This window comes from Mustela lutreola, chromosome 16 (genome assembly GCF_030435805.1).
Source record: "Mustela lutreola isolate mMusLut2 chromosome 16, mMusLut2.pri, whole genome shotgun sequence".
NCBI classification, from domain to species: Eukaryota; Metazoa; Chordata; class Mammalia; order Carnivora; family Mustelidae; genus Mustela; species Mustela lutreola.
This window is the reverse complement of record NC_081305.1, coordinates 3,147,177-3,162,917: the sequence shown is the minus strand read 5'-3', so window position 1 is coordinate 3,162,917 and position 15,741 is coordinate 3,147,177. Positions and strand designations below refer to the sequence as shown.

At 59.2% G+C, this 15,741-nt stretch overlaps 1 protein-coding gene across 2 annotated transcripts in view; it reads right to left on the bottom strand.

The window, feature by feature from the left end:
- Window positions 1–1,602: 1,602 nt before the first annotated feature.
- C16H16orf74 (chromosome 16 C16orf74 homolog) overlaps window positions 1,603–15,741 on the bottom strand; it is a 30,169-nt gene continuing 16,030 nt past the window's right edge. The window contains exons 1-3 of one of the 2 annotated variants that reach the window (XM_059152575.1): window positions 8,456–8,556; window positions 4,270–4,413; window positions 1,603–2,126 (exon numbers count right to left, since the gene is read on the bottom strand). In XM_059152575.1, coding sequence (XP_059008558.1) covers window positions 2,068–2,126; window positions 4,270–4,413; window positions 8,456–8,546 — 294 coding nt within the window. In that variant the 5' untranslated portion in view covers window positions 8,547–8,556 and the 3' untranslated portion in view covers window positions 1,603–2,067. Of the gene's footprint in view, window positions 2,127–4,269; window positions 4,414–8,455; window positions 8,557–15,741 lie in introns of those variants that run through there. The other variant, XM_059152576.1, reaches the window with a different exon arrangement.

The window sequence follows — 15,741 nt, the reverse complement described above, 5'->3', positions numbered from 1 at the left end:
CTGTGTCGCCGAGTCTCTCTGGGTTGCTACAAATGTTCTTTCTCACGTTTCCGGAGGTTGGGAAGTCTGAGATCGAGGCACGAGTACTCCGGCATCTGATGACAGCCTTCTTCCCGGGACGCATTTGGCCATGACCTCTCATGGTGCGATGTCTCGGAGGTCTCTCTTGTAAGGGCACCACTCCACTCCCGAAGGCGGCAGCCGCATGGCCTGGTTACCTCCCTGCTCCCCCCCGCCCATCACATGGGGCACTACGTCTCAACATGCCAGTGGGGGGGGGTCCACATTCAGCCTCGAGTGGGGCTTGTTCGTTATATAGCAATGTCAAAGCAAAAAAGAATGCTGACTAATACTTCTAGGAGTTTCCTCTAAGAGACTCCTATGAGTTCGATGTGCTCAGAACAGCGCAAAGTCACGGAAACCTCGTGCACCTGCCGTGGGTGAGCTCAGGGAACACGCGGCCAATGCGACGGTGTCATTGCCTTCTGGAATCTTGTCTTCGCTTTTTAAAAAGATTTTATGTATTTATTTATTTAGAGGGAGCAAGCCCTGGGGGAGGGGCGAGAGGGGGGAGGCACTGGGGGAGAGGGAGCGAGCAGACCCCCCAGAGAGTTTTGGCCTTTGCTCTGGGCTCCTGCTAGGTGACCTCAAGGCTCTAGGAATGTCCTGCCTGATAAGACTATCTTTGTTTACCTGGAGCCTCCGCCTCACAGAACAGGCTGATGGTGTGATTTACAGAGGGGCTGGGGACTGAGGTCACCGTGTGGGCAGCCAGCTGTGTCTACGTGGCCAACCCCCAGGGAAAACCACGGACCATCCCCACCCCCCCACCCCCCACCCCCATCCCAGCTCGAAGGCGCTGCCCTGGCTGGCAGGGCCCAAGCGTGCGTCATCCCGGAGGCTGGAAAGTCAAATGCTGCCTGCGAGACGTCCCTGTGTGCTCTCTCCTGGGCCCTACCCTTGTCGTCTCTGCCCTTTGAGGATTGTCATCTACATTCTTTTGCTGTAGGAAACCATAAATACAGCAGCCCGAGTGGCTTTTCTGAGTCCTGAGTCCTGAGTCCCTCTGGTGAATTCCTCAACCCAGGAGTGGACTTGGGGTCCCTCCTGAACCGCAGGTCCCTCCCCGCTCCCTGTGTGGCCCCGGATCACCTTCCAGATCAAGTCTTTCCCCACAAACCTTTGCTCTAGGATCTGCTGCTTCAGGAAAGGGACAACTCAGCGGGGGCCACACAACCTCTGAGGGAAGCCAGATACAGGGGCCACTGTCAGAACAGTCTCGAAGGGGAACAGGGCACCAACGATTTCATGTTCTTGACAAAACCGAACCCAGACCCCCTGCCTCCCCGTCCTAGAGATGTGTCATGACCAGGATCCCACAGCTGGCGAGGACGGAGCTGGGACTCCGTCCTCGCCATGCCTTGGCCCACAGGCTCCTGTGGCCATGTGTGAATCAGGAGCAGGGGTTGGGGGGGGCACGACTCTCGGAAGCCCCCCCCCCCACGGCCAGCCCCACCCCTCCCTCTGCAGGAAGCAACTCTCTTCACCTCTGTACCTGTGTGCACTCCATCGCCGCTGCCAGGCCCAAGAAGTGGGGTTCACTGATGGTGACAGATGACCTTTATTTGTAACGCAAAAAAGGAATTACGAATCACCTTCTGTACTGCTTGGAAGTCTGTTAAACAACGTGTAAAAAACGGAGCGGCCGCTCTGCAAGTTCTTGTGTGTGTTGGCCTTGTGCGCACCGGTCGGGGTGGCCCAGGGCTCAGGGAGGGGACTCTGTCCAGAAGAAAGCCTCTCCCCACGCCCCCGGCAGCTGCTGCCATGACCGCACGGCGTGAGGGGTCTGGTCCGCTCAGCGGGGCCTGGGAAACATGGCCCTGGGGCCAGCGGATCCTCTGCTCTATTTGCCACCTCGCAACCGGTCGGGCTCCTGAATCCCTCATTCTCCCGTCCAGTGTCCGGCGGGTTCGGCGCATCTGTCCCAGGCAGCCACGGCCCCAGGGACATGTGGATTGGGGCAGCTGGAGCGGGGCGTGGGGACACTCTCCAACCTGTGCCTCCTCCTCAGGCCTCGGGGTCTATCTCTCCATCCTCTGGGCACGACCCCGTCTCCTCCAGCCACACTAGGAGGAAAAGGAGGAATCAGCATCTGGGTGGGCACCCACCGCCTCCGGTTCCCTTCCCGGCAGAGCTCTAGGGCCAGAGCCTCTGGGCTCCCCACTTTGTCCACCACCTCGCGCTCCCCCCACATACAGGCAGGTAAGGGTGCCGACCCCGTGACTCCCTCAGCCCGCACCCAACGCAGAGCTCGCCCGCGGCGCTGACCGAGGTTCCTCGGCTTGTACCCCTGGGCCCCATCCCTGGCTCAGCATCTCCTGGGAAGGAGGCGCCTTCAAGGCCGGGGCTGCACCCGGGGTCCGCACCTCCAGGCCCCTGTCCTAGAGATGGGAAGTTGAGGCCCGGCAGTGGGTGGGGAGACCTGCTCCAAGCCTGGGAGGGAGGCCCAGACCCTCAGCCTGGGGAGGCCCAGGTCTCTGACAACCCCTTGGAGCCAGGAGCGTTGGATAAGGTGTCACCCAGGTCTGGTGGTCTCTGCCCGCCCTAAATGCCACGGGTGACAACATGAACAGCACAGCCTCTATGCAGGGCATGACGTCAGACCCTACCTGTCCCGTCCCCGGTCCTCCCAACCTGTCAGAGGCACCATTTTACAGATGGGAAAATCGAGCCTCAGGGACGTAGCACCTCTTGCTCAGTGTCACTAGGTGCTAAGTCACAGAGCAGGGATCGAAGCGAGGGCTTCTGACGCCGAGGTCTGCGCCCTTTATCCCATGCCTCCGCTCTCTGAAAGGGGAAAGGCGGAGGGACGGGGCCCGGCCAGGTAGGACTGGAGGGTACGGCCCTGCAGGCTCTCTGCGCTGACCCAGCCCGGGAACTACTTGCACTCACAGGGGCCTCCTGGGGTTTCGGAATTCCTCTGAGCTCAGGGACTCTGACCTAGTAAAGTAACCCTAAGTCTCCCCACAATCACCTTGGCCCTGGAGGCAAGGAAGGTAGTTATGACCCCATTTTACAGATGGGGTCACCAAGGCTGGCAGGACAGGGAGCCTGATGGCAGAGCAAAGGGCCTGAGTCTCTGCTGTCTGCACGGAGCTCTCTCGCTGACACAGGAACAAGAGACCAGCTCTCTCCCACCTTGCTGTGTGCCCCTGGGTGAGTCACTGTCCCTCTCTGGACCTCAGGGTTCCCATCTGAGGGCATTACTCACAGCCCTCAGTGTTGGCAGGAGAACAAACATTGTGAGAAGCCTTCAGCCTGGTACCTGGCTCTTGGGAAGGTGACACAGGAAGGTGACCCACGGTGAGAATGGCCCAGCCCCGAGGGGGTCCAGTGGCTTTCCCCCGATCACCTGCCCTGGTAGGGCAGCTCTGGACTTAGGAAGAGTCTACCCCACCCCTGGCTGGTGGTGGAGGACGCTATCCACCTGGAGGGCACCAGGAGGATGCCACAGATCACACGGCCGGCCCTGACTCCCAACCCTGCCACTGACCAGCTCTCTAGAGCGAGTGTCTTGACGTCTCTGAACCTCACTTGGCCCGCCTGTAAAACAGGGACCTGGCCTGGAGTTACCCTGAGAACTCAATGAGAAATCACCCAGGGCTAACATCAGTACTTTTCACTCCTCCCAGCGGCAGCCCCGGCACCGAGCACAGGCATGGCCCCATCAATCTCTCTAATGAACAAACAAGTCACCCCATTGGCTCCAACAGCGTCCACAGTGTCCCCAGGTCGGGGCCCCGGGGCTGCACCCCTCTCTGGGAACCGGTCTGTCTCCTGCCTACTCCCCGCAGCCAGCAGCATCTCGAAGCCTGGGGAGCAGCTGGGCCCGGACGTGGTGTGTTTCCGAGCCTGCCCTGTCCAGCTGAGCTGCTGTGGCTGGCAAGACGAAGCCCCCGTCCCCCGCTGGCCAGGGAAGGCACCTCCATCCATTACCCTGCTAGGCCCGCCCGGCCCCATCCAACAGGCGCCCCAGCTGCTGTCCGGGGCTGTCGCGTGAATTACTTGATAGGCTGCATCTCGCCGGGGCTGGCGCACGCGAGGGGCCCTTGGGGCAGCGGATGCAGATCCGAGCATAAATTTTTAACCGACCCCAGCAGGTGGGGACGTGAGCTCAGACGCCCCCGGCACGAAGAGGGGGGGTCCCCGCGAGCTGTCCCCGGCCAGGCCCCCCAGACACGCTGGGCAGCGGCGGCCCGGCGGCCTCACCTGTCTGCCCGGAGTCCCGCGGCAGCATCATGCCCGTGGGGGTCGGGGGCGTGATGATGATGTTGGGTACGTCCAGGTGCTTGTCGCTCAGGACGGGGGCCTCGTCATGGCTGCTCCCGCCGCTGCTGCCACACATTTTAAAGCCTGAGGGGGCGGGCCGTGGGACACACACGTACACACACACGACAGGGAGACAAGCGTCAGCGGGCGCTGGGGACTGGCGGGGCGGGCGGCCTGCCTCCCTCCCTCAGTGCCGCTCCTCGCGAAGGACCGGGCAGTCTGCCGGCCCCCGCTTTGCGCACACGGGGTCGCCGAGGTGCGGGGCCACAGGTTGACCTATCCACGCCGGCCTCGTTCGGGCAGGGCACTGAGTTTCACCTGCTTTGTTCACTAACGTGGCCCCAGAGTGGCGGGCGCCCAGAACAGGGCTCTCAACGCGAGCCTGCCCCCCAGGACCCCTCCCCCACGTCTCCGACCGCAATGGGGGGGCAGGTCAGGTGTTCTGTGTCCTCCTGTGTCAGTCTGGGCCAGCTGTGCTTTCCAGGGAATCTGCCCATTTCCACCCCGTTGGTGACTCTGTGGTCCAGGGGCTGCCGGGGAGAGGTTCAGGGGGCCCGGCCACGCCCCGTTGCAGACCTCCAGCTGACAGAAAGGCACCCGCTGACCCGCAGCACACGCCTCGCTCCATTCCTCCCTGAGTCGGGAGAACACGGCACGCTAGAGAGCAGAGTGTCCGCCGCAAGGCCTCCCTTCTCCACACCCCCTCCCGCCCCCGAGCCATCCGAGCCCGGGACAAGCCCGCGGTGCCGTCCCTCAGCATCTCTGCTCTCCTTCTGTCTCCCTTCCCAGGCCCCTAACCAGTCTCTCCGCAGGAAACCGCAAACCTGACCCTCCCACATACCTGTGGGACCCTCACGTCCTCCTGACCACCCAGCTATAAGCGGTGGCTCCCAAAGTGTGTTCCCCGGAACGCTGGCCTCTGAGACTCCCTCGGGAAGGGGGTTCCACGATCACACAAGTTTGGGAATACCACATACCTGAGTGTTGACTGGATCCCATCTAGTCTATCCTTGTCTTAGAGATTCTCATGCAGGTTAGAGAATTAAAGGCTCTGAGAAGTCCTGCAACAGGGAAGCTGCTTTCATAGAGCTTAACCCTGGGCTTCCTGAACTTAAGTCACCTCGGGGTCTGTTTTGGAAGGAATGCCTGTTACCACCTCACAGAACCATGAGTTATGACGTACATTTTGGGAAAGGCTGATCATGAATCACGCCAGCCTTCACAATCTGGCCCAAATTACCTGCAGTTTCATTCCTTGCCATTTCATGCACTCCCCAAACTGCTCACAGTTTCCCAAAACCCTGGGTTCCCCCACGCCTTCAGGCCTTTGCCCGTGCTACTCTCTCTGTCTGGAATGCTCTTTCTTCCTTTGCCAGGGCAACGGGCTCCTACTTACCCTGCAAAGCCCAGCAACATGGGCTCTCCCTCGGGGAAGCTGTCCCGGCAAATGCCATCCCTCCCTCCTTTGTCCGTCCACCCTGATTCACTCATCCGCCTCCCTCCAGCTCTGATCACACTGTACCAAAGCATCAGTTCTTAGTTCTGCTTCCCTTTGCAGAGGGCGGCCAGTGCCTCACTCCTCGGTCTCCCTTGGGCCCGCACAGTGCCTGGGAGAGGGCAAGCGGTGGGCTGTCAACCGGGAATGAGAGACACCTTCGGGCACTGCCGAGCTGGGTGTTAAATCCTTGCCTCCAGCCCCCACACCTCTTTGTTCTTCACCCCAAAGAGCCCTGGACTGGGATGACATTCGCTCAGGTATCTGGGTCCCTGTCCCAGCAGGAGCTGGGGAATGGGGTGACTCATTCCTGCTGTTCCTTGATGGCCCCTGGGGGAGGGGTCGTGGTTCTCCAGCTTGTCTCCTAGAGGTGGAGTCTGATTTGCCTCCCCTCCCGTGTAGATGGTTTCAGCACGGATTCCTGCGCACAGCATCTGACGGAAAGCATGGCGTGGGACTTCCACGACAAGGTCACAAAAGATTGATGCTTCCTCCTTGCCCTCTGGCTCGGGGGGAAGCCGGCCACCATGCTGCAGGGCCAGCAAGCAGCTGGGCATGGGGGTGTGTGATGAGGGACCGAGGCTTTCTGCCAGCAGCCCTGTGAGGGAGCCACCAGGACACGGGGTCCTCCAGCCCTGCCACGCATTCGGACGACACAGCAGCTCTGGCTGACCGCTTAAATGTCGCCCCACAAGAGGCCCTGTGCCAGAGGCCCCCGGCGCAATCGCTCCTGAATTCCCAAGCCACAGACACAGAGATAATCCATGTTCAAGCCACTGAGTTTGAGGGTAATTTGTCACACGGAATTGGAAGCTGATGCAGGCCACAGAGTTCGCCCCGACCACAGGAGGAGGAAGAGACAGCAGGTGCACAGTGGGAAGGCCGTACCCGCGGTGCTGTGGGAAAATCACGGGGTGCTTCTCAGGGTGACCCTGGTCCCCTAAGGGGTGCTCCTCTGATGGGCACCTCATGCCTGGACTGTCAAAGACGGCCTGTTCGAAGCTACAAAAGCATGACCATCAGGTGACCTAAAGCAATGGAATCAGGCCAATTTCTTGGCCCATCTGCAGCGTGACCCGGGCTGTGCGCTCGGAAAAGCCGCCAGCAGCAGCAGCAGGCACAGTGGTGAGCCCACTGGCTCTAATTCAGGCCAGCTGCTCGCTGCGGGTGCCACGTCCCCTCCCCGGGCCTCTGTGTGATCAGGAGCCTCGTGCTCACCTTCTAGGAGGCCACCGCCGAGCCCCTGGTCTGGGCCCTCGTCACACTGGACAGTCCAGCCACGCGGACTCAGAGTGACACCCAGAGGGACTGGAGACAGACATGTCTCATGGGCAGTCAACCGTGCCTTTGTAATCAAGTCCCAATGTGTTTGTGCCTTTGGGCTGCTGGGACAGAGGACCACAGATTGTGGGGATCCAACCACAGGACTCACTCTCCCCCAGTCTGGAGGCCAGACATCAAGAGCACGGGGCCTCCAGAGCTGGCTCCTTCTGAGGTCGTGAGCGAGATCGGGCCCCATGCCTCTCCCCCTGCTCTTGGTGGTTCTTGCCAAAGTTTGGTGTCCTTTGGCTTACAGACATATCTCCCGAATTCTGCCTTCGTCTTCACACGGCTTCTCCCTGCGTGTGAGTCTGTCCAAATGTCCCCTTTTCCTAAGGACACCGGCATATTGGGTCATGGATTATAATCCATAATAATCCATGCCGGATTATTACCTCACCTAGGATGTCCTCTTGTTAACCCGTCACGTCTGCAGGAACCCCATTTCCAAATAAGGTCACATGCTAGGGTCCTGGGGGCTAGGACTTTGACATATGAATTTGGGGGGCACAGTTCAGCCCAGAACCCCCAGTAAGAACTCTGAACACTGAGGCTCAGGCGATCTTCCCTGGTTGGCACACTGTGTGTGTGTGTGTGTGTGTGTGTGTGTGTGTGGCACGTCTACACCAAGAGCGTCACACATCCGGGGCTCTGCGGAGAGCACAAGAGCTCTGTCTGGAGCTTGGCTGGACTCTGCCCTACACACTTCCTCGGTCTGGCCGATTGGAATCTGTGTCCCTTCCCTGTAATAAATCATCACCACGAGTACAAGAACTTCCAGTGAGTTCTATGCGTCTTTCTAGGGAATCATGGAAGCCCTGAGCCCGCAGCTGCTGTCAGGAGTGAGGCTGTTCTCCGAACTGTGTTCCCTCTGACTTCCTGTTTTCACTGAGAAAACGGGGCAGCCGGACCCACGTCTGTGGGCTGGGAGAGGACGACGCGGCGCCTGGCGGGCGCCTGCTCCCTTCCAGGGAACTCAGCCTCCGTCTCCCTGCACGGCTTCCTCATCACTCACACCAAAGTCAAGCCTGGACCGGCTCAACCGGGCAACGCCCCAGCCTCCGCCCCAGCCTCCTCCCCATCCTGAACCCCGATCCTACTTCCTCCCTGGGGTGGTGCTACCCTGAAACAGCCAGGCTGGTCAGTTCTGCAAGAAGAGGCCGTGTCTTCCCCACCAGATTCCAAGCCCCTCGGGAGCACCCACGGAGGCAGTCGCCAACCTGATGGAAAGAAGGACCGGCCAGAAGGTGAGGCCCAGGAAAACCAGCTGCAGGAGGCCGTCTGGTTATCACCTGTCAGGGCCGCACTTACGGACCACTCGCCGCAGGCCAGGCGCGTGACGGGGGCTTTCTCCGTCGGTCTTCATGGCTCCCACTGAGCTGAGAAGTCTAACCAGACCCATCTCATGGATGTGGACACTGAGGACCAGAGGGAAGAAGAACCTGCCCACAGTGGAACAGCTGGGCAGACCCTGAACAGTCTGTCTGACCCTGATGACTGGCGCTCCTCATAACCACGGTGCTGCACAACGGAGCCAGCGAACTGCCTGGAAAGAGCCAGGCGGGAAGAATTTTCCATTTTGGGGGCTCTGCAGTCTCCTGCCGCTTCACGCGGCCATCGTCACAGGACATCTGCTACTGACAGTAGGCCAACGAACGAGGGGCCGGGCTCCAATAAAACCTTTTCTTTTCCTTCCTTTCTTCCTTTCTCTTTTTAAAGTAGACTCCAGGGACCCAACATGGGGCTGGAAACTCACCGCCCTGAGATCAAGACCGGAGCTGATACCAAGAGGGCGATGCTGAAACCAACGGAGCCACCCGGGTCCCCCACCCAATAAAACTTTATTGACAAAAACGAGCAGCGGGCCCAAGGGCTGTGGGCCGCCAGTGGTCCCTCGGAAGTCAGGAGTGTGGATCTGGAACAGCCATGCCCGAGGTTCTAACAGGCAGTAATGAAAGACCCAGTAACAGAACGCGAAAAGCCTGAGCCTGCTTAACGCCAAAGACAAGAACAAAATCTGAGCCCCGGCTGCTGTTGTCAGTGACAGTCCCTGCCTCAGATGGGGGTGCTGGGCTTGAGGAAATGAATGAGTTCACGTCAAGCACTTGCTTGGCGAGCCAGGGGCCTAGAGGGTGCTCAATCCCTATTAGCTTTCTCTATAATCATCCATAAAGAGCGTCTCATGGAGTGCTGGCCACAAAAGGAGGCTCTGATTATTGTTATCTCTAACGGGAGGGAGCCTCCCTGCTCCCTCTCCAAGGCCACTTCCTCTTCGAATATTCCCAAATTCTAAAATAAAATGCTAATGGGGGAAGAGCCACACTCCTCCCTGGGCCCCACATTTGCATTTTAACAGGTTCTGGGAGCTCGGCGACAAAGCCCACATTCTTAATCCTGAAGCATCGGGTCACTCAGTGGGCCCTGGAGAGATGCTCAAGGCAGAGAGGAGAGGAAGGGGGGGGTTGGGAGGAGCAGGACTCCAGCGAGTCTTAAACCCACCCCCACTCCGGGGTGGGGGCTGCCCCGCCTCTAGCAAGAGGGAAAAAGCTCTCAGGAGATAAAGCCTACTTTGGGGATTAAAACCAAATGCCAACCCTGCCCCAGACAAGGAGCTCATTTGTGCTAAGGCCAGAATTGTTACTTGTTAATTATGGGCCCGCCTCACGCTATTAAAAACCCATTTCCTGAAGGGGTGGGCTTGGCTGGGATTCCAGGGGGCCGGGCCCTAAGGAAGCAGGGGATGGGGAGCAGAGTCCAGTGCCCCAGAAGTACTGAAACATTTCGGGATGCCACAGGGAGGCTTTCTAGCAGGTGGAGGTCACCTGACTTGGACAGGGCCCTGCTCTGGGGCACGCTCTGCTCTTGGTCCCCGGTCGAGAGCAGGCCCATCTGCCAACACCCTGGCCTCCAGGACCGGCCTTCCCTGCAGGTGAACTGGGGAGATGCTGGGGGCGCCTGGGGGGGCTCCGTGGGTTAAAGCCTCTGCCTTTGGCTCAGGTTATGATCTCGGGGTTCTGGGATCGGGCTGCGTCGGGCTCTCTGCTCAGGAAGGAGCCTACTTCTCCCTCTCCCTCTGCCTGCCTCTCCGCCTACTTGTGATCTCTCTCTCTCTCTGTCAAATAAATAAGTAAATAAATATCTTAAAAGAAAGAAAGAAAGAAAGAAAGAAGCGGGGAGATGCTGTGCAGCAAGGCCAGACAGACTTCCTCAGAGACCTGGCTCTGCCTCTTTCCCGGCTCAAGGGGAGGGGCTTTCCAGCTTGGCTGCCCACTGGGAATCACGTGGGAAGTATGAAAATGACCAGGGGAGGACCCACCCCCAGAGCGCCTGGGTTCACTTTTTTTTTTTTTTTTTTTAAAAGGGTTCCAGGTCCCACTTGGGGATCGAACTCATGACCCTGAGCTCAAGACAGGAGCTGAGATTAAGGGTCGGATGCCTAACTGACTGAGCCACCCGGACCCCCCTGGGGCTGCCGTGGATTTTTATAAAAGTACCCAAGTGACTGTACCAGCAGGGGCAGGGGACCCGCGAGCTAGGGTGACTGTGGGAACACAGGGCACGACTCTGAGCCTGTCTTCTGGCTGCAAAAGGGGTTACACCAGTTTTGCAGGCAGGAAGTACCAGGCGTGGGGCATGTGGCTGCCGAGCGTGGGAGACACGGCCAAGGGTGAGCCGCTGGCCGGCACCTGGGGGAGCCCGGGGTTGGGGACCGCGCCGCTTCCTCACACCACCCCGTGGGGTGGGTCCGGGGCTCTGGACCCTCGAGAAAACCGAGGCTCAGAGAAAGAAGGTGCTGGGAGGGTGGGGCCCGGTGGCTCCAGGCCTGAGCTCTCGCCCTGCCCCTCCTGGCATCCGCCACCCCTTCTCATCCTTCAGAAGCCCAGAGCCAGGCCTATGCCCAGGATGCCTCGGTTCCCCCTTGCGGCTCCCAGCTGCCCTCAGGCCGCTCCGGACCACCACCGACACCTGTGACCCTGGGCAGGCTGCGTGGCTCACGGGCGCCCCCTGCTGCTTTTTTGGAGAATGGCATGCTGACTGGTGCCCGGCTTGGAGACGGCCTGGGACCATGTCCCCGGGGCTGTGCCCATCTCCCCAAAGGCGCCGTCATACACACACAGTGGCTCTGTTGGGCTCACGGTGTGGTGGACACCGGAACATACACCGAGGCTTCAACACAGCCGGCAGGGAACCCCCTTTGGACCTTGTTTCTTCCCTGGCCAAACAAGGTAAGTCATGGTCCCCACCTCCAGGGCCGCTGAGGGGGACTAAGACGCGCTGAAGTCCACACCCTCGCTGGGGGTTGGGGGTGTGTGGGGGTGTGGGGGGTTGGGGGGTACAAGTCCTATGGGCGTGTGCTGGCCCTGCGGAGCGTGCTCTGAAAGCGGATGTGGTTCTTAATAGTGCGAGATTCTGGCCTTAGCACCTCCTCAGATTGAGCCAATATTGAGCACCTACTGGGTGCCGCCCAGCGGCTCTTACTCCCAGCCCCCTGAGCACAGGTCAGAATCCTGGTCCCACCCTTGCTGTGGGACAGCTGGGAGGAGGGCAGCTCCCCCAAAATGTTCCCGGTCCCAACTTAACCCTCGGAGACCCATTTTCCTGGTTGGATCAGACCAGCCCCAGGCTTCGGGGACTCTGGACCCTGACTTTCAGCACTGCCAGTGGGCTGGGACCCTACCTCGCTTGGCCCCGGCCTTCTCACCCGACTCTCCCTTCCCTTGTGGCACAGAGCCGGGCCCGCGGAGGTGCTCAGTCGGCAGGGGGTGAGCGAGTGCCCGCTATGTGCCCGGCATTGCTGCAGGTTCTGGGGACACCGCAGAGGAGGAAAGTCTCAGCATGTTTCTCCGCTCCTCCCCCCCCAAACCGTGCCTTCCTCCACCCTCCAGGGCCCCCAGTGTGGAAGTGAGGACCCAAAGATCTCAGCATCGGCTGGAAAAAAAGAGAGAGGGCCCTAGTGTTTCAACCCGCTGTCGGGAGTGTGTGAGGCTCATCGAGGGGAGTCACCAGGTGCTCCTCCCAGTGAGGCCGACAGCACAAGAAGCCCATCTTCCAGAGAGGCACACTGAGGCGCAGAGGAGTCAGGCCGTGCCCAGGGTCACGTGGGAACGGACATGGAGCCTGCCTTCCCAGGGACAGCCAGCAAACACTTTCCAGAGCCTGGGTCAGCAGTAAGAAGCAGATGATGGGAAGGAGCAGCAGGATAGGGTCAGGAGTCCGCAAAGGACTCCCAGAGGGGCCAGTCGGAGGGCGGCAGGAGACACAGAGGGAAGGCCAGGGCATTTGGGTCAGCTGCAGCAGGCACAAAGGCCCTGGGGTGGGAACAGGGTGCGCTGGGGCCAGCACTAACTCCTCGAGATGACCAGATGTCGGATTCAGTGTAGGTCTTTCAAAAAACACGCCGACAACTGCCTCCAAGGGTTTCAGATGCACTTAATCTTTTTTTTTTTTTTTTTTTTTTTCATTCCAATTAAGCAGAAAGCCTTGCATTATTATGGGCCAGGCCAGGGCGGTGAGGACGGTTTTACCTTTTGGAGGCAGCCTGGGCCCAGTGGAGCCAGCAGTGGATATTTTAAATCTCTTTTTAATTAAGGAAAAAGCCCCAGCTTGCGTCAGGGATGAGCTGCTGGAGCAAGAGCCCGGGAGGAGGAGCCGGAGAGAGGGAGGGGCGAAGGCTGGGGCGCCTGGGTGGCTCAGTGGGTTAAGCCTCTGCCTTTGGCTCAGGTCATGATCTCAGGGTCCTGGGCTCTCTGCTCAGCGGGGAGCCTGCTTCCTCTCTCTCTCTCTGCCTGCCTCTCTGCCTACCTGTGATTTCTGTCAAATAAATAAATAAAATCTTAAAAAGAAAAAAGGAGGGGTGAAGCCCCCCCCTTCTGTGCCCCCTGCAGCCCACCTGCCCACCTGCCCAGCCGTGCTGCCGAGCACCAGGGAGGACCCTGGTGCGCTCCTGGCCCCGGCTCCGGACCCCAGCCTCTCTGGGAGGCTTTGTGGGACTCAGCCAGGGGGCTGAGCATGCAGGGAGGCCCCAGGTCACAGAAAGTAGGCACAGCGGCGCCTGGCCTGCGGGAGATGCTGCTGAGTGCAGCTCCGAGGTCCCCACACCTGGTCCCTGACCACTAGAGGCTGTAGCGCCCTCTGGCGGTGACACCGAAGAATGGCTCCAGAGGCGGCCAGGGCTCCTGGGGGTTGGAGTTACCAGATGAAATACAAATTAAAGAACCGAAAAAAAAAAAAAAAAAAAACCCAAAAAACCAAGTAATTTTTTAGTAGAAGTTCCGTGCAACATTTGGGACATACTTACACTACACAGTTACTCCTTGTTTACTTTAAGTTCAAATGTAACTAGGCATCCAGTCCCCCCCCCCCGAATCTGACAACTCTAGGTAATGGGGTGGGGGTGAGGGGCAAAACACCCTTTACTCCCGTTAAGAAGTCGAGAACCACGGTCATAGCTGTTACTAATCACCCCGATACCTCGGCCTTTCTGAGCAGGCCCCGGAGAGCTGCTGGTTTCGTTTGTCCCTTGCAGCAGGGAAGGAGTCACCGGACCGGCCGAGGACGGCCAAGAGTCACAGGGCCCTAGTGGCCCTACTCTGCCTTCCGCCAGCTGTGTGGGCTGAGCAACTTTCTTACCCTCTCTGAGCCTCTGTTTGCAAACTCACAGACAGGGTGACTGATCCCTTATTAGGATCAAGAACTTTCACCCTGGAGAGTGACCTGTAACCCGCAGGGCCCTGCTAAGGTTGTGTGAGCTTAAGTGGAAGGTGTCTGGGGAAGCCTGGCCCAGAGCAGCACTCAGCGGGCCTGGGACTGTTACCACTGCCACCAGGGGCCCCGGGAAGGAGTTTTCAGCTGGTGCCAGAGGCAGCAGGTGGGCAGGGCCATCCTGAGCAACGCTGTGAGCCCCGGGGACCGGGATGTGCCCAGCTGCGGGAAGCTGACGCAGGGCAGGGCCCACGGATGGGCGGCCACACAGCAGAGCAGATCAAAAGCTCTGGGCCAAGTGGCGTTTGGCATTGGGGACGCAAGAGCCACCAAGGACAGCTGAGGCTGTGGTTTCCCCCAGGGAATCCTCCAGGGAGGCCTGGCTGCCTTCTTCCGTGGGCTCCTGGGCCAGCTCCCTGGTCACACGCCCTGTCACCCCAGAGGCAGCACCATGCCGGCTATAAAAATCTGGTGACAAATGACGTGCGAGGGTGACAGACAGGAAGTGCACTCATCTCTGTCCCAGGGTGTCCCAGCCCTCACTGTGCAGAAACGGAGGCTCGGGACAAGTTCCTGCCTCCACCCTGGGTCTCCCCAGTGACTTCAGAGGAGGGTCGGGGGCTTGGGCACCTGCTCAACAAAAGAGATGACACACCCAGAGGTCAGGGGCAGGGAAAGGACAGAGGCAGGAGAAAGCCACCAGTGCTGGTGGGGGTGGGGGTCTGTTTCTCCGCGAGGACACTGGCGGGTGTGTGCAAGGGCACGGGGAGCGGCTCCCCGACAGCCTGTGACCCTGCTCTGCCCAAGCACCGCACGTCAATAAGAAGGCAAACCTCTCCTGCGGAAACGAAACAAAACTTCTCCGAGATAGCACCTTTCACCCGTGAGATCAGCAAGAATGAAGAAAAAAAAAAAAGGCTGTTACCACTGTTAGCTTAGTCACTCCCCACGTGGGAATGCAGAGGCTTCGGGTGCGACTCCTAAGGTCACGTGGTAAGACTCTCAGGAAGACAAGGGTGCCCGTGTTCTGACCCAGCAGAGCTACTCCGGGGAATGTCCCACGGCCAGGCTCCCTGGCAGGTGAAAGATGGGCTGGGAAAGGTGACACCAGGACACCGGGCCACATGAGGGACTACTTGCCACTGTGTAAAAGAGCAAACAGCAGGTCCGCAAGGGAGCCTGTTCCCACGCCTGCAGACACCTGCCCGGGGAACGGCAGCTCTAATGCCCATGCACGTTGCATAAAGGAAAGGGATACGCCCAGGATCATGTCTGGGCATGCAGACGTAGAACATTCTGGAAGGAGACCCACAGAAGCAGTTAACTAGGGCTGCCTCCCATCGGGTGGCTAGGAGAGCAGCAGGGGCAGACGGAGTCTTCACTACGTCTTCTTTTCTACATTTTACGTCCTGTACCACGGAATTTACGTTCTGTACCACTGAATATATAATATACATATTTCTGAATATATGTTTGATATATTCAGAAAATAAAGTGACGAGAAGGAGCAATAAAACATTTCCTGAGAGGGGGCCAACACAGACAGACGGGCTGGGGGGGGAGGAAGGAGGAAGGTGGGCTGTGCTGCTGCAGGAGAGGTCTGATCAAGGTGAAGGAGTGAGGGCGCCTGGGTGGCTCAGTGGGTTAAGCCGCTGCCTTCGGCTCAGGTCATGATCTCAGAGTCCTGGGATCGAGTCCCGCATCAGGCTCTCTGCTCGGCAGAGAGCCTGCTTCCCTCTCTCTCTCTCTGGCTGCCTCTCTGTCTACTTGTGATTTCTCTCTGTCAAATTAATAAATAAAATCTTTAAAAAAAAAAAAAAAAGGTGAAGGAGTGAGAGAGTGAAGAGGCAGAGAGAGAGGCAGGGGCAGGGCTGGGAATCCTGCTTCTCAGGAGA